General features: G+C 51.2%; 6 protein-coding genes across 6 annotated transcripts; 3 read left to right on the forward strand and 3 right to left on the reverse strand.

Moving 5' to 3' along the window:
• Positions 1 to 8: 8 nt before the first annotated feature.
• Positions 9 to 2,225, forward strand: CGGC5_v006609 (Leucine aminopeptidase 2; the record flags this gene model as incomplete). Its single annotated transcript, XM_032031379.1, has 7 exons — positions 9 to 332; positions 389 to 473; positions 537 to 765; positions 819 to 936; positions 1,000 to 1,491; positions 1,543 to 2,036; positions 2,093 to 2,225. The coding sequence occupies 7 exons, from the start codon at positions 9 to 11 to the stop codon at positions 2,223 to 2,225; spliced, it is 1,875 nt and encodes a 624-aa protein (XP_031889140.1).
• A 714-nt stretch (positions 2,226 to 2,939) lies between these two features.
• On the forward strand, positions 2,940 to 3,833 carry dltE-3 (putative oxidoreductase DltE; the record flags this gene model as incomplete). Its single annotated transcript, XM_032031380.1, has 3 exons — positions 2,940 to 3,157; positions 3,212 to 3,564; positions 3,616 to 3,833. 3 exons carry the CDS (start codon positions 2,940 to 2,942, stop codon positions 3,831 to 3,833), a joined length of 789 nt encoding a protein of 262 aa, XP_031889139.1.
• A 540-nt stretch (positions 3,834 to 4,373) lies between these two features.
• On the reverse strand, positions 4,374 to 6,251 carry CGGC5_v006611 (putative MFS-type transporter; the record flags this gene model as incomplete). The annotated part of the gene is made up of 3 exons (XM_032031381.1): positions 4,374 to 4,920; positions 4,974 to 5,211; positions 5,270 to 6,251. 3 exons carry the CDS (start codon positions 6,249 to 6,251, stop codon positions 4,374 to 4,376), a joined length of 1,767 nt encoding a protein of 588 aa, XP_031889138.1.
• Positions 6,252 to 7,198: 947 nt separating this feature from the next.
• Positions 7,199 to 8,279, reverse strand: NSP5-1 (Nitrile-specifier protein 5; the record flags this gene model as incomplete). Its single annotated transcript, XM_066151714.1, has 2 exons — positions 7,199 to 8,031; positions 8,108 to 8,279. 2 exons carry the CDS (start codon positions 8,277 to 8,279, stop codon positions 7,199 to 7,201), a joined length of 1,005 nt encoding a protein of 334 aa, XP_066008991.1.
• A 3,349-nt stretch (positions 8,280 to 11,628) lies between these two features.
• On the forward strand, positions 11,629 to 18,844 carry CGGC5_v006613 (Transposon Tf2-6 polyprotein; the record flags this gene model as incomplete). Its single annotated transcript, XM_066151715.1, has 7 exons — positions 11,629 to 11,962; positions 12,014 to 12,183; positions 12,250 to 12,990; positions 13,052 to 13,271; positions 13,477 to 13,541; positions 13,794 to 15,091; positions 15,133 to 18,844. 7 exons carry the CDS (start codon positions 11,629 to 11,631, stop codon positions 18,842 to 18,844), a joined length of 6,540 nt encoding a protein of 2,179 aa, XP_066008992.1.
• A 173-nt stretch (positions 18,845 to 19,017) lies between these two features.
• CGGC5_v006614 (uncharacterized protein) lies at positions 19,018 to 19,419 on the reverse strand (the record flags this gene model as incomplete). Its single annotated transcript, XM_032031384.2, has 1 exon — positions 19,018 to 19,419. One exon carries the CDS (start codon positions 19,417 to 19,419, stop codon positions 19,018 to 19,020), a length of 402 nt encoding a protein of 133 aa, XP_031889135.2.
• Positions 19,420 to 20,477: the final 1,058 nt, after the last annotated feature.

Genomic DNA, 20,477 nt, shown 5'->3' on the forward strand with positions numbered 1-20,477 from the left:
ACGGCACCATGTGTCAACATCAGCCATCAGCGGCCGTGGATGTGAACACCAACTCCAACTTCAAGGAAGTTGTCACAAAGCATACCGAAATCGATGTGACGATTGACTTCGAGCGAACCGTGCTTGTCGGGTCAACAATCGTTACGTTCGAGTCAAGACTGGCGAGTCTGACTGAAATCATTCTTGATACCAGCTACCTAATCGTAAAAAAAGCTACCATCAATGGCACCCGAGTTTCTTGGGACTTGAAAGCCCCAAAAGACGCCAATGGCAGCCCCCTTCGTATCTGCCTCGATCGCGCCTACGAAAATGGAGAGGCTTTCAAACTTGCCGTGAGCTCTGACTCATGAACTAGCGTGGAATTCTGTTGCTGAGTACACCCTGGTAGATTGACTTCGAAACAACAACGGATACAACTGGCCTTCAGTGGTTCAAGGCTTCTCAAACAGATGATAAGAAATATCCATTCATGTGTAAGTCCCCAAAAGAGACGATTGGCTGTTGTTATCAGCTCATCCGCCGCTAACTTGGTGAAGTCTCCCAGGGAGAGCCAGTTCACGCACGCTCCATGTTCCCATGCCAGGACACTCCATCTATCAAGACAACTTTCGACATGACTATTCGGTCCATCTTACCAGTTGTCGCGAGTGGTACTCCTGAAAATGACCCAATCTTCCCTCCCATCCAGGAGCCCCTAGAGCTCAAGACCTACAAGTTCAAACAGGAGATTCCAATCTCTAATTATCTGTTCGCGGTGGCTAGCGGGTATGTGTGTTACTCCGACCGACTATGGAATACAGCTGATGAGCATCTCTTAGGAATCTTGCGGGAGAGAAGATTGGTCCTAAGAGCTATGTTTACTGTGCGCCTGGCGATCTCGAGGCCTGCAAGGCGGAGTTCAAACCCGATTTGCAAGCCATAATTAAGTCTGCTGAGGTAGGATAGCTGGCTTATCGAGACCTCGCTTCGATGACTGACTTCGTTTATTTTTGACTGCAGAATCTCATCTTCGAGTACCCATGGCCGCTTTACAATCTCGTTGTCCTGCCGAAATCGTTTCACTTAGGAGGCATGGAAAACCCAGTTTTCAACTTCTACAGCGCCACTGTTGTCTCGGGCGACCGTGAGAACATTGGAGTCGTGGCCCATGAGTTCGCTCACAGCTACAGCGGAAACCTTGTCACCAATGACGCCTGGGAGCACTTCTGGCTGAACGAAGGATGGACGGTCTACATAGAGCGTTGCATCCTGCGAGACCTCCGCGGGGAAGAGGCAGTCCAGCTTGAAGCCATCGTAGGATGGCAAGATCTGCTCTACAACATTGATGCTTATGGCGGGAACGAAAGCGTCTTCACAAGTCTCGTTCTAGAATTTCAAGGAAAGAGGCCTGACGACATCATGTCAAAGATCTCCTACGAGAAAGGCTACACCTTTTTGTGTTTTCTGGAGCAGCAGGTGGGGAGGGAGAAGTGGCACAAATTTGTTCCTCACGTAAGCGATTGTTGGTTCTGCAATTGTACGAGATACTAATGATGGCTTTAGTACTTCAAGACTTTCTTCGGTAAGAGCGTCAACTCTGAGCAATTCAAGAATTGCATTCTGGAGTTCTTCTCCCAGGACATCCCCGCCGCAGTTGCCCTTCACGCAGTTGACTGGGAAACCTGGTATCACAAGCCTGGTGCACCGCCAAAGCCGATCTTCGACTCCAGCCTCTACAGAGATTGCATTGAATTATGCGACAAGTGGAAGATGCTTAGTTCGAACGAAAGCGCCTTTACGCCCTCGTCTAAGGATGTTGAGGGCTGGACGGTTGGACAATTATTAGTCTTTCTCGACCTTCTGATTGAAAGTTCCAGTCCTATCCCCAAACAGTTCAGCCACGCACTGGGTTCACAGTATGGTTTACTATCCTCAGGGAATCTGGAGGTCGTTAGCCGCTTTCTTCGTGTTGCACTGCGAGCAGGCGACGAAAGTGTCTTGAAGCAGACCGAAGAGGTTCTTAGCCAGACCGGCCGTATGAAATTCGTCAAGCCACTGTAAGCTTTCTCATTGCAGTGAAGTTTCTCCCGTGATAGCTGATGTGATGTACCAGGTTTGAGGGGTTGTTGTCGGTCAGCGAAAAGTTGGCTGTGGAGTTGTTTAACAGACATCGCGACTTTTATCACCCGACATGTTTGAGGTTGCTGAGAAACGTGCTTGAGAAGCATGGACTAACTGTTGGTTGAAGCGGATGTTCGAAAAGTCCCTCAGGTTTCGTCTTCATACATGTATTTTGGCCATAGGGGTCTCTCCAGCTCAGGCTTTCCTGGCCTTTCACACATTTTCCCGTCAGAATCAAACAGCAGTCAAAAAAGTGCGCCCACAGACGATAACCTGCCGTATGAAAGTATGGAAAAAAGGTTGAAAGCGAAGAAGATTGGGTTGGGCTTGTGGAGACATAATCGACATCTCTATGGCTACTGGCTGCATGTAGATTTGAGTCACAACTAGAAAAGCCACTTGAGATACCGAGGTAGACTTCATCTTACGATGCTATGTGTTTTGAGTTTTATTCGGTCATACACAAACGTTTTCTAGGGTGTCTATCACTTGTGAAAGAGCAAAGTATTCCTTTCAATACAACGCGACTAGTATCCGACTTATCGTAAGTGAAAAGGATATAGTTTACGAGCCCCTGGTGGTGGGAAACGCCACTCGGCTTTATGCACTGTAGCAGGTGTAAGCCCGATTCTCGCTTACTTCCCCGGGCCCAACTCCGAAGCAGCGCAAGTGGAAGCCGGCTCGCGACCCGGAGTTAATGGCTGTAGAGTACTCAGCCGTCGCGGTAGTTAAAAGCGAAATATCCATTATTATTTATTTCCCTTGCAGAATGAACGAATCTCTTGGCATCGGCATAACACTACAGCCATATTCCCCAAGATAAATCCTATCCCTGCAGTATGTCGTTTCCTTACAAGCAAGTTCTCCTGGTGGGTGCCACTTCCGGTATTGGCGCGGCCATGGCGGACAAGCTTGTTCAGGAGGGCATCAAAGTGATTGCAGTCGGTCGTCGCCAAGAAAGACTTGATGCGTTTGTCCAGAAGCATGGGCCATCCAGGGCAGACTCGATCTGCTTTGATACAACAGACCGAGCCGGGTTGGATAACTTCGTGAACGAGTAAGTTCTCTAACATTACTGTAGCGGGTTAGACCGCCGAACTAATGAAGTCAGAGTTTGTCGAAAGTTCCCTGAACTGGATTGTGTGTTCATCAACTCCGGCGTACAGAGCCAGATCAGGCTTTCCCGACCCAGTAGTGTGGACCTGGACGCATTTCGCAACGAGGTCAACACCAACTTCCTAAGTGTTGTCGACATTTCCATCAAGTTCCTCCCAAAACTCCAAGAGAAGAAATTTCCCACCGGATTGATATTTACCGGAACTCACCTCGCCATCATTCCCGCTGCCACCCTACCGGCATACTCGGCGTCTAAAGCTGCGCTTCACTCTTACGTCTACAGCCTTCGAGAGCAATCGAGGGGTTCCAGCACTAAGATTATTGAGATTTGGCCACCCGTTGTTCAGAGTGAGTGCAAGGCAAGGGTTCCTTACCTCCACGCGCGACTAACTTTGGCAGCTGAGTTACACGACTACATGGGCCAAGAGCGAGGCCGATCTATGGGAATGCCTGTCCAAGAGTTCACTGAAAAAACATACTCTCAACTTGTCAGTGGCTGCGATGACGTGCTGGTCGGTTCAGTTGGTCGAGAAAAGCCTTACTTGGAGCTATTCAGGTCCCGGAAGCAGCAGGCCGACGACCTGACAAAACTAGTCCTGTCTCATTTTGTGCTATAGTCCTGTTGGGAGTCGGAGATCATCCTCATGGATGGGTCATGAAAGAGCTGAATGCAGATGACAGCCACAAAGAAGGATTGACACCCCAGCATTCCGTTGGGTGGTGCATGACGTCGCACACCCTTTTGCGGGGTGCAGCGATGCAACCGAGTTGAATTCCTTGTCAATCCCCTTGCGAGCCAATGAAAAGCTTTTGGAAAAGATTTGGGGAATATGGAGAGCAGTCTGGGGTATGTTCGTACCCACGTCAATACCCCGACGGGATGGTTTCAACAGACTTGAGCCTCGGCCTTTCAAGGTGGGCAGGCTATGGGTGATTCATGTGACGAAATCGAGCCCAGCAGCGGGGAACGGCGCCCACCAAGTTATCAAGGTCAAAGATGCCGATCAAAGTCATACGTAGTAGGAAGTAGGCCAAACTTGAAGTACATCAAATCAATTAACTGTCCAATGCTTGCTTGTACCAGCATAAACTAAATATGTAGACAAAAAGAAGAGTTTTAGTCGTGATCATACGTCATGAGTTCCAAGCTTGTGCCACTACTTGTCGCCAAAGTGAGTCGCCGGCCATCGCCTCCTCCACGCTGGTCCGAAAAAGTAAACCACTGGAATGAATACAGCGAACGCGGCGATCAGCCCGGTATAGATCATCATCGAATGGAAGTATCCCATTTCGACAACCCAATCAGAGATCTTGAATGACAGTGCAAAGGCCAACAAAGCCCTGAAAGAGGCGATGTTGACCAACGCAGGGCCAGCAAGATGGGGGTAACATTCCAAAACGTAAACTGCGCCGATGGAGTTGGCACCCAAGAAGCCAAAAGCCATCAAGCCCAAGCCTGTCAGGAACGTGACCCAGGAGTAGTTCGCCTGATTTGAGCCGGCCAGACCGAAAATGACGGCTCCGATAATGCCAGCGAGAGTCGGGATGATGAGATTGATGAGCTGGTTCTCGGGCTCTCTCACACCGCGCTTCATTGCGAGGCGGTTGGCCATCCAGTCAGCAGCTTTGCCAGTCACCAATGCGACTGCGACGGCTGCGACAAGGATAGGGAGGAGGCAAAGTCCAAGGTTCATAAAATCCCATCTAGAAGATTCGTTAGTCGTGACATAAATGTAATGACATGTTCAATGACTTACGACCACGGTGCTGTCAGAAGAGCGGGAGCGACGGTGTATCCAGCCGCAAAGGCGCATGCAATCATTACACTGTTGAGCATAGTAATGAAGAAAATCTGAGGGTAAAAGAACGTACGAAGGGTGTCAACGAAGGCGTTAAAGCCCTTGCGCCACTCCATCTTGCCGTGGAACATGGCGATGTTGTACCGAAACGTTCTAGGCTCACGCAAGTGCCCGGTCTCATCCCGGGGGACGCCATCTAAAATAGAGTCAGCTTTGACGTTGCTGATTTAGTTCGTGATGAATTTCCGTCTTACTCATTTCGGCACGTGTGCGGTCCCACCTCGTCTCGGGCATGAAGAAATAGACACCAACGAGGAAGACGGCAGCGCCCATCGCGGTGATGAAATACATCCATCTCCAACTGAGGTTGATAATCATGTACGGAGCCGCGATTCCAAGGACGATGATGATCAGACCCTGGGCCGCGAAAATACCGGAGATCCAAGCGTTACGTTGATGGACGAAGACCATATCCTGGATGATGAAAGGGATCAAACTTTCGACAGTACCAGCGCCCAGAGCTTGCAAGCAACGAGCCAGTAAGTGCGATGGCAGAGATCGACTGGCTCCAGCCCACAAGGCACCGATGATGGCGAGAACACCGGTAATGAGTACCACCGGCCGACGGCCGACTGAAATGGCCAGCGGTACAAGGAAAAGGTTGGAGAGTCCGATAACCAACACGGGAAGGGATGCCAAGAGATAGACGTGGAAAATTGGAGGTGCCCCAGGGAAGCTGGAGAGAATCTTCAGAGGATCAGTCCCGGCGGGGAGGCCTCCGTTAGACGTCAAGTCTTTGAGAATCTTCGGATCGAGACCAGCGTACTCCACAGCAAACACTGGGAGCATAGCACCCAGGATCAGCTCAGCAGCCGCAGCCAATGCACCGAAACAGCAGAGGCAGAAGGTTCCTAGGAGCTTGCGAGAGATAGGGAGATTGAGGGGATCTCGCGGATCCTTCGTTGGCGCGGGTTGTAGGATAAGTTGGCCATTTCTGTAAAGAGCCGCGTCTCTGGCTTGTGCCTGCTCGTCAAAGTCAAAGGTGGATCGTGAAGTCTCGACCTGCTTCAGTTTCTGGATCTCAGTCGATGAGCTGTTGTGTTTCCGAAACCTGTCAGTCTGAAAGTGATGCTGGTCATTTTTGTCACTCTTGTCAGCATCACGGGCCCAGGATGGTTCGAAGAGGCTGGAGCCGTTAGATAATCGTGGATCGTGAGTCGCCGGGGGTGGTGCCATTCTTTGATTTCTTTGTGAATCCATTGTTGTTGTGTAGTGTAGTACTATGTCTATGGAATGCAGGGTCGGGAGAGGGGAGGCCAGATGAATTTATCGGGGGAAATTGACTTCAAAAAAGTTTAATGGCTTCGAGGGCCTTGGTGCTACTACGCCCAATCTAGAGTTAACACAGACCATGGCGCTATGATAACCGAAACATGTGTCCTGACTGGACGGCGAGTCTATGCACCACGAAGAAAAAGGTTAAGCGGATACTTTCTGGATCGTTACTAATTGCCGTGGCGACTGTGCCTGAGATTAGGTATAGTGCTACTGTCGCCACACGGCTTGGTGGCTCTGCCCAGAGTGGCTTTGCAGAACAATCAGATGAAAGGAAGACAAAGAGATGCATCCACACAGACGCTGAATTCAACATCGCGCCCTTACCCCGCAAGGCCTGGCCCACCGCTCAGCTTCCGAGAGTCTAAATTTGATCTCCCCCTCAATTTGAGTTATTCCAGTCATAGGATGTTTCGTATATGTCATTAGATCCGTGTTGGTGCATACTTATCTCCTTCGATATACCGTCCTCCAGCATCCTCGGCAACAAGACTGGACGAACACATGCTCCGAAAAGCTGTTCTTGATTTGCCCATTTGGGTAATATCGTTTCATGGATGTCATACGGTCGTCATGCAAACAGTCCAGCTGCCCTTTTAAATCCCCAGAAGGGTCCCCAATCAAGGGTTGCTTGTCTGTTTGGCTTTTGTCGGGCAGTAAGCGATGTGGGGGGCTGGTTTGACCTGTGGGGGGTGGTCTGGGGATGATCTGGGGAATCTGGGGAGAAGGCGAGGTCATTTTTGACGTCAAGGGCGAGAGAGCATGAAGGAGGTATACTCGGTATCTACTATTCCCTTGCTAAGTGAGCTGGATGGAGGGTTGGCCCGCAAAACAATTGTGACTCCGACCTAGACAAATTTCAGCTCCCACAAATCGCCAAGTCTCGAGTTATCCTCCGCCAGCCCACCATGAACGATGACGGAGTTCTGTGCAACGTCGGCATCGAACCATCCTCTGGGATCAGGATGATCACCTTGCGTTTCGACCTTTGCCCACGTCTGTTCCTCTACATCAAATGCCCAAACATCAGCCAACATCTTCCCGGCTCCGGCATGGCCAAGGGAGCTTGGGTCCCGCTCTCCGAACATAGTGACAATGTGGGTCTTCTCTTGGACCCTTACGGTGACCAAGGCCGAGACACTACGGGATTCAGGAGCACTGATACCGTCCGGAGCGAAGGCAACCGTAGTCCAAGTCTGAGAAGGACAGTCAAAGATGTCTACGGACCCGCCCTGCTCGGTCTTTCCATCAAACCCGTTCATCCGATAGAGCTTGCCGTCGTGGTACGTGATTGAGGGTCCTCCACGCGCTGGCGGCGGTGCGTCAGGAAGCTGGGTCCAGCTCTTAGACGTCAGAGTGAAACGCCAGAGATCAGCCATACGTCCCTTTTCCGGGCAGCCAGCATGGACATAAACATTGTCAACACCATCAGACGCAATGGAGTGGTAGCTGCGTCCAGCAGGAAAGGTGGCAGACTTGTCTCCGGCGGGCTCGATCAAGTCCCATGTGTTTGTGGATGGGATGTAACGCCAAACGCATCCATTCTCCTCGATGGGTTCCATCGCGAGACCACCACGGCCGGAGAAGATGTATAGCGCATCGTTCAGGACAGCGCTTGGGGACCCAACGCGCGGAGAAGGGGCTGTAGAAGGAACCGGAATCGTACGAATATCTGCTGACCCTAAATATCACACAGGATTTCTAATCAGATATGATCACAACAGCATAAGTGAGAAGACAGAGGTCTGGGTCGCTACCTTGAGGATCTTTCAGCTCGACGACGTCAACCTGGTTGTCGACTGGCTCTCTGGGAACAAGCTCGCCCCCAAAGACGTAAGCGCGGCCGCCGAGAACCGATACCGCCTGAGAAGACCGGCGAAGGCGATCACCAGAGGCAATACGAGTCCAGAGAGCAGGTATCTTTGCCATCGTGTTGTTGTCTTTTCGAATTGCTCTGAGGTTCGGTTTGAAAGGTTCTTTCACAGAATGGCCTTGTTAAAAGCACCAAAGAATGCAAGTTTATATCAAGTCGAGCTTTCAATCTTCCTGGACGTGGTTACTGAGAGACATGGATTGGAACGGGGCGATCGGGATGGGCAGTTTTAGCCGGACCCTGACCCCTACACGGAGGGACGGAGGCTCCGCACCCTACTGACACAACTAGGAGAATTGACGCATGCTCTCGGCAACCACAAAGGCCGGGTGGAACCATCAAGTGGAGGATTATTACACAGGTCGTGGTGCTGCTAATTCGGAGCCTGCCATCTATGGTTTCCAATGAGCCTACGTAGGGTGGGTAATTAGGATGCAACACACGGACATGAGAACGGCAGGTAACTGCCTATATCCGTCGTCAGTGGCGTGTCAAGTACCGGTCAATTTCATAGCACGTATAAAAGTAGATTGGTGAAGTTGTGTTTGTGCTGGTGTGTGCTATGGGGCCGCACTTGACGCGCCTTCCTCACTCACCTCACTTCTGAGCCGCAAATCAGAACCCATACCTCATAAGCAAATTTTGTAACGAGAGTCGTGCCGAGTTTCGAGCCAGGTTTTGACGATGGTGTTCTATTATCTAGTTGTATTCATGGCTTTCGACGCCTTAGATACCCTCAACATCTTCAACATCTGTAACGATCGAATGGGGGCTGCGAATCGTTTGGGGGCCTCAATCAAACGGCACCTGAGAGAGAAAGATAAGCAAAACACTCTCGTCATCACTGTTCTTTGCAGCATTTGGGGCGCGATAGTCGGCTTCTTCATCATCTTTGTCTGCGTTGGTGCCATCAAGGCGTATCGTCATCCCGAGAGATACGGCCCGCGAAACGGTTCTGAGGGCCAGACAGCTCAAACTAGGATGCACGGAATTACTCGGGCGATGTTAGACACGATTCCGGTGATTAGATTGGGAGCCGTGGAACACTTGACTTCTGATATTGAGATACAGAAAGCTGCGTCTAAAATTCCGACCAGGACAGATGGCGAGACGAAGAGCTGCAGTATTTGTACGGAAGACTTTTCCGCCCACGACGACGTGCGCGTGCTTCCTTGCGGGCACGAGTTTCACCCAGCATGCGTTGATCCATGGCTAATCACCAAATCTTCCACATGCCCACTCTGGTAAGTTGAAAACGCGTGTACAGATCGTCGTTCTTTCAAACTGTCAACACTTCCAGTCTTTCATGATGCCGGCGTTGCTAATTCGAATGGAAAAGTCGGCATGACCTTGACCCGAGCAAGACACAAACACCCCAGCAACATGGAATCTCTGCTCCACTCAGTGAATCACAAGAGAGAGAAAACATGCGTCAGACAGTCCTTTGGATGAGGTTGGCCAATGCCTAGATGATGGGAGTACAGCAGTCGGAGCTTCATATGGTCTTTAATCCTGTATGTCTGATAGCAAAGCGAGAACGGGAGCTGAATGCCAGAAACTTAGCCTGTAGAATGTTAGTCTAAGAGGTTTCTTTCATTCAAACAATTTACTGAGCAAATATGAATTTACTTCAGTATAACCTCCCGATTCTTTAAGAATTAGTCAGAATGCCAACATCCCAGGACTCGCTGGCCGATCGGGGTCAGATTCTTGATGGGCAGCAGATTAGTCCTTCCCGTAAGCCGGACATTCTGGGCCGCACACTCGAGGATTCTTCGGATCACCCTTGAATCCATGAGTCGTCCTGGGCGGGCTCGTCCCCCCCTGCTCCTCTGCTGTCTGGTGTCATATCCCTCTCGCTTCTTCGTTTCTTTCTGGCTTCGACATCAGCTGCAACACCGGGATGATCAACTGCAAATCCTGTATCTGCCTTCTCGTTTTCCTTTTGGTGCTTTCGTTTCCTGATTTGACGCACAATGCCCCATGCAACCCCTATCACGGCGTATACGGGACAGCAGACTACGCCTGCGTAGTCCGGAGCTCCCATGAATGGTTCTATTCCATATTTACCGGTGTCTGGCTTTGAGGCCTCTTCTCTCTTATTGATGTTGCGCAAGGATGGCATGGTCGTCGGTGAGAAAGCTCACAGCGGTAGGCCGCTAGTCCGAAAGTGAAGTCTACGACTGAAGCAACAGCTGAACCTGAAGTCAGCTTGAAACTCAAAGATCGTTTGTATTTTCAAAGACTTGCTCTACGTAGTCAAGATGTCGTCGCGGGGTGTAGTGGACCAAACACCACGAGAAGTATTGCGGGGACGGGGCAGAGGCTCAATGAAATTAGTTGTACTTCGAATTATGCCACGATCCTCCTCCAGCTGACAGATGGTATCATTGTGGCGTTTGAAAGTGTTTGGTCTCGACAAGGCCGGTATGCAACCACCGATTTGGCGTCCAATCACTGCTTTAAGCACATCGCCAAGATTGCAACTTGGATGATTATTGGTAACTATTTGATTACTGCATTGTTCATTTTCGATCACCTCAACAGCTGAACCGAATGGCTTTAGTGATAACTCCGTGATGGCTTCACGTTGGGTATTCGAATTGACACAAACAAAGGAAATGCCCCAAAACTAGGCTTCAAGAATTTGAAGCAATGCTATCAAATCTGTAAGGGCGCTGGTCTGGGCCGCTAAATCTAGGCATGAAGCTTACGAGCAGCGGTCAATCGCGTATGTCTGTTGATCAGTACCTATTCAATATCGACACGGAGTAGACTGCTCGGCCGACTAAACTCTTCAAGGCCTTCGGTTTCCGATACCCATAATTGTGGACGTCGCGTTAGGAAACGGAGGCCAGCAGGCTCCGATGGGCCCAACAACCATCGTCTCATTGGGTGAAAATGTTATATAAGCGGAGGTTCCGTCCGCCGATTACAAAGAACATCTGGCTCTCGGTTCTCCATAAACCTCCGTTTTTTGAGACCCTGGTCGCACTAGCGGATCAGCCTGCATGGTTGTGGGAAAGACTGGTCACGATCGAGGCAAGTTTTGGCGAGTTGAACCAACGGTCTGTCTACAACTGGCCTGACTTTGGTCGGTAGAAATGGGTCCAGCCATCAAAAGAAGAAGAGATCATTCTCAATCCCGGCACCCTCCTCGTTACCACGCAATCGCTCCCATGGATACTAGAAATGTTGAGCACTTCCCTCGGAAACATCGGTGAGCTGGCTGTGGCCAATCCTGTTACGCCGGATCAGCCTCTGCCTTGAGCATTGCAACGCCCCCCGTTTGCAGCAAACCCATCTCCGATTTTTTCTACATGAGTGCAAGCACTTGTCTTCGTTGAAGAGCCATCCCATTCGCCCAATCCTCCGTCTATCACCAGCCTGTCTCCATTTTCAGCCATGGCAAGACCGCAAGTTGCCAGCAGCGAAGAGGGTGTTGGCTCTAATGAGCGGGCACCTCTTCTCAACTCATATCCCATACAGAACAGCACGAGGGATGGAGTCTCTCCTCGCATCACTCGCCGTCTATACGTGTCGCACTTCCTGTCCACTTGGAACTCTCGCGTCTTTGAATTTGGAGCCGTGCTTTACCTGGCAAAGATCTTTCCAGGGACATTGATGCCCATGTCAGTGTATGCACTCACTCGTGGGCTGTCAGCAATTCTCTTAGCCTCGGCCATTGGGCAGTACATCGATACTGGTAACCGTCTCAATGTCGTCCGCGTGTCAATTGGTCTGTCTATCCCCTTACATTAGACGGGCTGAACCTGTTAACACCGTGCAGTCTTTCAACGTCTGGTCGTAGCGGCTTCATGTGTCTTATTTTATTTGATGAAGACCAAACTTCTGTGTGGTAAGAGTGTGGACGTTGGTCTGCTGGTTCTCACTTCATTCTTCGCTTGCATCGAAAAGCTGTGCTCCATCATGAACCAAGTTTCGGTTGAGAAAGACTGGGTATGTGTAACCACGCATTGTAGTATGGGCTCATGCCAGACTGAAGTATGATTGACTGTCATCCAGGTTGTTGTTGTGGCCGACAATCATACCTCTTCGCTTCGAACAATGAATGCGCAAATGCGCCGCATCGATCTGCTCTGCAAGCTCCTCGGGCCCCTTTCCATCGCCCTGATCGACGGCATATCGACCGAAACTGCCATCATTTTCAACTTCACCATGAACGTCTGTTCCGTGATTATTGAATACCACGCCATCGCGCGTGTGTACTACGAGGTTCCAGCACTACAGGCGAATAAGTGTGATGGCCACTCACCCGATATGACCGCCAGAGGACTTCCTCGAGCTTCATTTGGCCGACTAAACGGCTTGGGTCAACGCTTGAAGTTCGTCGCGAAGAAGTCCGGGGATGACATGAGACTCTACGTTCGTCATCGCGCGTTCCTGCCATCTTTCGCTGGTGCTTTGCTCTATCTGACGGTATTGAGCTTCGGCGGTCAGATGGTCACCTACTTGCTCTCCACTGGATATTCCGCTGCCGAAATTGGCATTGCGCGAACTTTAAGCGTAGCCTTCGAAGTCCTGGCCACCTGGGTTGCGCCGTGGCTGATGGAGTTGATCGGTCCTGTGAGGGCGGGCTTGTGGATGAGCAGTTGGCAAGTATCCATGTTGGCAATGGGAACCGCAATCTTCTGGGCATACCAGGATCAGCCTTGGCTTTCAGCGACTGGCCTGGTTGGAGGAACTACTCTCAGCCGTGTAGGACTGAGAGGGTTTGACCTCTGCACTCAAATAATCGTGCAAGAAGTGAGTGCTGCAAAAGCGTAACATATGCCACAGCGTTCGCAAGCTGACGAGTATAATGCAGGACGTCGAGGCAGAGAATCGTGGTGCTTTTTCTTCGGTGGAAGCAGCTTGGCAGAACGCCTTCGAGCTGTTGTCGTATGCCTCGACCATCGCTTTCTTCCGACCCGAACAGTTCCGATGGCCGTCTCTTCTTTCCGTTACAGCGGTTGCAGCTGCCAGTGCCGCATACACCCTCTTCGTATACCTTCGTCGCGGACATCTGCTACACCTGAAGGCTTTGGGTAAGTTGTCATGCATCCCAGTGAGATCCAGACAAGGCAACGAAGAAAGAGTCATCGCAAGAATCACCTCGGAAACCGATATCTGAAAACAATCAATTCAAACGCTATGATATACGCCATTCTTTATGTCGCTCAGAACATCGCTAGAGGGTTGGTCGCGTTGGCAGGGCGTTGCTGTGCCACATCCCAGTGCTCCATGATGCAGGTGCCGTCGAACCTGAAGACATCGACAACGGCAAATGGCTGGCCGCCTCCTACAACATCCATTCGGTAGTTGTAACGGGCTAGAGCCCGGCCGAGATCTCCGGCTTTGCCGGAGCAGCTACCGAGATCCGGCTCCGCCGGATCCACTATTCTGCTGTAGCACACCGCCTAGCCCCGGTCTGCATCACTGCTGCTAGGCGCCTATCCCTGTAAAGTCCTTTCCTCCTTCTTCAGCTTAGAATAGTCAATCGACGGCACCTCTACGTTGAACAAGCCTAGGGGCCAGCCCCTTACATATTCTAAGCTCGACAACAAAAGACGCTATACGAAACCTCACGAGAGCGATATGACGATTCGCTAGAGGGTAGTGCAAACGAGAAGACGCTATACGGAACCTCACGAGAGCGACACGACGATTCGCTAGAGGGTAGCGCAACGAGAAGACGCTATATGGAACCTCACGAGAGCGGCACGATGGATCCGCCAGAGGGTAGCGTAAACGACGCGATGAATGCTGAGATTGATCGCCGGATCAACGAAGCGGTCAACGCAAGCGTCCGTCCTCTTCAGGACCAGATGGCCCAGCAGACGGCCCAGATGACGCAGCTCTTGACAGCTCTGAATGGGCTTATGTCAACGGATAGAGCAACCCCTACGCCGCTTGCGAGCAGCGTAACGACCCCGTCCACAGCCGATACAACTATACAGGCAACGAGCGACGGTATAACGATGGCAGCTAGAGGGCGGAGGAAACATCAAATACCAAACCCACCAAAGTTTAGCGGCATACGTAAAGATTTCCAACGTTGGTTCCTAGAGATGAAGGGAAAGATACGAAGAGATAGGGAAGCTTTCGACTGTGATGCCGATATATTCGCATACATCTACGCAAGGCTGGAAGGCACAGCTCAAACCATGGCGTCACCCTACTACGCTCAAGGCGGAGCAGATGGAGCGGAATCCTCCGATCAGTTTATGCAATACCTTGAGACTCGCTATGGAGATCCCAATGCAGAAGCCAGGGCACTGGATAGGCTACGTACTATCCGACAGAAGGAAAACGAAAGCTTTGCTACATTCCTCCCAAAGTTTGAGAAGGAGTTAGCAGAAGGTGGAGGAGGACACTGGGCAGACGCAGTCAGAATCAACTATCTGAAAGGAGCCCTGAACTCCACTCTGCGGGACCGTCTAATTAGTGTAATCGATCCCCCGAAAACCTACCCAGAATACGCCCGGGTCCTTATGATAATAGGGTCAGGGCTAGATAGTAGGACCTACCAGGAACGTCACGAACGACGACGATACCGAGATGCCGATGGGGACACCCTCATGGCTGGAGTCAGCCGGACTAAGGAGCCCAGAAGAGCCGCAAAGTCACAGCGCTACCGCAGCGACTCTTCCTCATCAGAAGACAACATAAGGCCCCAGAAAGATAACCGTAAATGCTATAACTGCAATAAGATCGGCCATATTGCTACACGGTGCCCTAAGCCAAGACGTTCAGGGCCTAAGAAGGTCAAGAAGGTTGAGAAAGCTAAGAGGCGAGAGGAGAGCAGCGATAGTAATGCTATAGAGGAGCTAGGAAGCTCTGAAGCTGAAGAGAGCTCGGGAAAAGAGTAACTCTAACGCGAAGTCGGGCGTTAGAGGCCAAGCCTAGTGACATTACAGAATGGAAGCAGTTCAAGCATCACATGAGCAGCAAATCAGCAGTGATCACTACCCGCATACACAAGGGCACTCAAGCAGACGCCCTAGTAGACACTGGGTGCGATCTATACTCCCTTATCGACCACGACCTCGCCCGTAAGCTCCGCCTACCGGTAGTAGACCGCTCTGAGCGGCTGCTAGGCAGCTTTAGCGACGCTACAGGCGCTACAAAAGCAACAGGTGTAGTTGTCTTCAACCTAGAGCTGTGTGGTTATGATGAGAAGATCTTTGCATATACCGTACGTAGCCTTGGTGACGACCTGTTCCTAGGGAAGCCTTGGATGGAGAGGAACCGTATTCTATACGATGCCGCTGCACAACGGATACGGCATAGGAGGGGTGGCGTAGACCTACGCTTAAAAGGCGAAGAAGAACCAGATCGAGTAAGGGAGATCAGAGCCGCGCGTCTCCTTCCAGGAGCTCCTTTCACTGCACTCTATAGGAGAGCACAACGAGACACCAAACGAACTGCAGGATACGAAGTCCGAGCCATCAGCCTAGCAGATATACAGAAGGCCCTTACGAAGAAGACTGAGAAGGCAGATCTAAAGGCCCTCCTTCCGCCAGCTATACTAGCTGAGTTCCACAAGCTGTTCCAACCTGACGAAGCCGCCAACCTTCCACCACATCGTCCTGGGGTCGACCATAAGATCCCTATCAAACAGGATAGTAGTGGTAATGAGACTGTACTACCATGGGGGCCGCTCTATAGCATGTCACGAGAAGAACTCCTCGTCCTCCGTAAGACCCTACGAGACCTACTGGATAAAGGCTTTATCCGCGCCAGCAGCTCAGAGGCATCAGCACCAGTACTGTTCGTACGTAAACCAGGGGGAGGGATACGCTTTTGTGTTGACTACCGCGCCCTTAATGAACTCACTAAGCGCGACCGATACCCTCTCCCCTTAATCCAAGAGACACTACGCACTGTTAGTGCTGCTAAGTGGTTCACGAAACTGGATGTGGTTGCAGCGTTCCATAAGATACGAATTGCTGAAGGAGAGGAGCATAAGACGGCCTTCAGGACAAGATATGGGCTATTCGAATGGCTAGTTGTACCCTTTGGGCTTACAGGAGCCCCCGCTACATTTCAACGATATATCAACGGAGTGCTTCGAGAGTACCTAGACGATTTCGCTACGGCATATATGGACGACGTACTGATCTACTCAAACGGCTCACGGCAAGACCACGAAGCAAAGGTTAAGCTAGTACTACGGAAGCTTGCTCTTGCAGGGCTCCGGCTAGACCCTCATAAGTGTGCGTTCTCTGTGAAGACAGTCAAGTACCTAGGGTTCATTATCACCGCAGGAGTAGGCATCTCCTGCGATCCTGAGAAGCTGAAGGCAATCAAGGAATGGGCTGCGCCAAAGACGGTTAAGGGAGTTAGAAGCTTCCTAGGGTTTGCAAACTACTATCGGATCTTCATCCCAGCATACTCAGAGATTGCTGGACCCCTTATATCTCTTACAAAGAAGGGCGTCCTATTCCACTGGGGTAAAGAGCAGGAAGTAGCATTCCAGGAGCTTAAGAGGATCTTTGCAGCCAAGCCTATCCTACATCAACTAGACCCTGAGCGTACAACCTACGTTGAGGCTGACTGCTCAGGCTTCGCCCTTGGAGGAGTACTGTCACAAGAAGATGAGCATGGGAGACGTCACGCAGTAGCATACCACTCGCAGCGGCTGAATGCCGCCCAGTTCAACTACCCAATCCACGATAAGGAGATGCTAGCTATTATTAGCTGCCTACGAGCATGGAGAGCGGAACTGCAGAGCGTCAATAAGTTCAAGGTTCTATCTGATCATAAGAACCTGAAGTACTTCATGACAAAGCAGAGGCTCACAGAACGACAAAGCCGATGGGCAGAGGAGCTGTCTCAGTACAACTTCGAGATACAGTACCGGCCAGGAAGTGAAGCAGTAGTGCCAGACGCACTCTCTAGACGCGAACAAGACGTACCTACGTCTCTAGAGGACGAGCGCGAACAAGGCCGGATTCTCCAGCTTCTTCCCGAAGTAGCCCTTACCTCAACGCGTACACGACGCGTAGAGGCAGCCCCATCAGTGCTTGTGTTCACCGACGATAAGGAACTACAGCAACTCTGGGACCAGACCCAAGGGCAAGACCAAGTCTACCAGCAGGCATATAATGCTGTGAAACAACGAGAAAGAAGCTTCCCTCCTAGCCTCAAGCTAAAGGTCCAGATTGCTGAGTGTGAGATCGATAATGGCAACCGACTACTATTCAGAGACCGGATCTGGGTACCAGGTAGCGAAGACCTAGATAGCGAGGCGAACACACTACGTACTCGTATCGTTCAAAGCAGCCACGACTCAGTACTTAGTGGCCACCCTGGTAGAGATAATACCCTCGCGTTAGTCAGTAGGCGCTTCTACTGGCCTGGCCAGTCACAGCTAGTACGACGCTTCTGCCGCAATTGCGATGGCTGCGGGCGAAGCCACATCTGGAGAGAGCATCGAAAAGGACTTCTGAAACCTCTACCAATACCGCAGCGTATACGAAGCGACCTCGCTATGGATTTCATTACCGACCTTCCCCTTACGGATAAGGGTGAGCGATACCTTTGGGTAATTATCGACCGGCTAGGAAAAGGCGTAACCCTTGAAGCTATGGAAAGTATGGAAGCTGAAGCCTGCGCTGAACGATTCCTGAGCTGCCACTTCCGCTTCCACGGCGTCCCTACTTCAATCGTGAGCGACAGAGGAAGCAACTGGACGAGCCGCTTCTGGCGGCAATTCTGCAAGCTTTTAGGAATAGAACAGCGGCTCAGTACTGCCTATCACCCACAGACTGATGGCGGCCCAGAAAGGATGAACCAAGAGATCCAGGCCTACCTACGCAATTACATTACCTACTCGCAGAAGGATTGGGCGAATAACCTCCCAGCAGCTCAACTAGCGCTCTGCAGCCGCGATAGCAGCGCTATAGGCATGAGCAGCTTCTTCTTAGAACACGGATACCACCCAGAGCCTGTCCGGGTTCAAGAGGCAGACCCAGAAGACCATGGGGGCCGTCGCGAGGACCTGGCACGCAAGTTGGTAACAAGGCTCCAGGACGTGATGGATATGGCACGGTCGACCCTTGCCTCAACGCAGCAACGCTATGAGGAGCTGGCTAACAGGAAGCGCCAGCCTACGGAGAGACTAGAAGCAGGCGACAAAGTCTGGCTTCACATGGGCCACTACAGGTCTCCTAGGCCATGCAAGAAACTGGATTGGTTGCACCATAAGTATACCGTTACGAAGGTTATCTCACCATACGTGGTAGAGCTTAACGTGCCAACGGCTATATACCCACGCTTCCACGTGGATACCCTGAAGCGTGCAGGTAACGACCCTTTACCTGGGCAAACGCTAGACGACGAGCAGCCGCCCCCAATTATAGATGACGAAGGCGAGGAGACCTGGAATGTAGAGAGTATCGACGCCGCCGCCTGGAAGCGTCGAGGGCGTGGGAGACGCCGTGAAGTGCTGGTTAAGTGGGAAGGATACGCAGAGAGAACCTGGGAGCCTATCGAGACGCTCCAGGGGACGGAAGCGATGGAGGCTTACGAACAACGTTACGGCCCTGCGATGAAGCACGACGGAGACCCAGCTCTAGCGCCACGGACGCGCCGCCGGAGGGGAGCGGGGAGGTAATGTAACGGGCTAGAGCCCGGCCGAGATCTCCGGCTTTGCCGGAGCAGCTACCGAGATCCGGCTCCGCCGGATCCACTATTCTGCTGTAGCACACCGCCTAGCCCCGGTCTGCATCACTGCTGCTAGGCGCCTATCCCTGTAAAGTCCTTTCCTCCTTCTTCAGCTTAGAATAGTCAATCGACGGCACCTCTACGTTGAACAAGCCTAGGGGCCAGCCCCTTACAGTAGTGAATAAACGCAACATTATTCTCGAAGCCCTTATTCATGATCGTGTTATTGACGGTATTCGGGGATACGAAAGGTCCAAGGACATCTAAAGTGTTTTGTCGGCCTGAGAGGGCGCTTGGGTTATGCTGAATGTAGTCCTCCGAGACGTGGTTGAGCAGGGCCTTGGTAGCGTTTCTGTCCACGTAGAAAGCCTGAATGAACTCTCCCAAAATGACTCGTTGTTCCTCTGGCGTTGCTGACCGAGGCGGGCAATAAGGAGCCGATCCCTGGCGACGGTGTAGGCCGGTAGCGTCGGTGACCCAGGCGAGAGCGCTGACGCCTAGAGCGAGTATTGCAGAGGCGCGCATGATTTCTGTCGGTATTTCAACTAGTGTGGTGGACTAGTTTGTATGATGAAGCCAGGTCGAGTTGAAGGAGGTGATCGCCACTTGAAGCAGTTGTGGAATCTGAGTTACTTATACTCTGAGACGGAGACGAGGCGCAACAAGTGCCGAACTTCAAATAGATGAAGCAGTGCTGACCAAGACCTTTAGAAGAGAACAACCGACGGGAGTTCATCCTAACTGCGCCACGTGCTGCAATGCTAAGGAAGTCTATTCTGGTGGATCCTGGTCTGATATGATATCGACAGCAACAACTACATTATGATCTTTTCTGCTAGTGAGTCAGGAGTTGTAGCGAGGGCTTCGCCTAGAATTGTTCCTTGATTTGCAATACTCGTCTTCATAATTGTCCTGCCTATTTCGCTCGGTTGATTGAAGCTTGAGTTGCATTGAAGAGCACAACCACTCTACTAGTGGCCAATCTGGAGATGCTTCCGCAACTTAATCTGTGGCTTTTGGCGCAGGAACGCAGACTTGGGGCCTGACAATGAGGGATACCCTGTTGGAGATCCCCAGGCGGTCGGCACTGTGCCGAGCTAGTTCCATGGTAACGCATGGCTCTAAGGTTTGGATTGTGGAACCACGGACGGCCTCCCGGTTTAAAACCCCGATGCCTATCTTCCCAGGTTACTAATTATGGTCGCTTACAAAAGGATTGACGGCTGGTATCAAATTGATTCCGAGTTGTAATGTGTAAGTAAAACAAAGGAACGGCAGTTAACAGAGACTCATTTGCGACGTAACTTCTTCCGATGGTCTCGACATCACAGGCAGGAGAAAATCACTCAGAAGTCCGCGAAAGTCACTGCAGGAAATTTGAGAGCGCTGTCGAGTAAGAGCAGACATAAACCTTATCTATTGCATTGCGTGCATTCATTCCATGGCAGGTTTGGCCGCGACATTATAGGAATTCAGGTATCATGAGCAAAAGCTGCCCAGTATTATTCTGGGACATTTTTTTTAATAGCGAGTGCCCGACTTGAACGCCATTGTTTACATCTATGGAAGGCCAGCGATCACTC

The sequence above is a fragment of the Colletotrichum fructicola genome, assembly GCF_000319635.2.
Source record: "Colletotrichum fructicola Nara gc5 chromosome Unknown KSG_Nara_v1_contig03, whole genome shotgun sequence".
In the NCBI taxonomy this organism is placed as follows: Eukaryota; Fungi; Ascomycota; class Sordariomycetes; order Glomerellales; family Glomerellaceae; genus Colletotrichum; species Colletotrichum fructicola.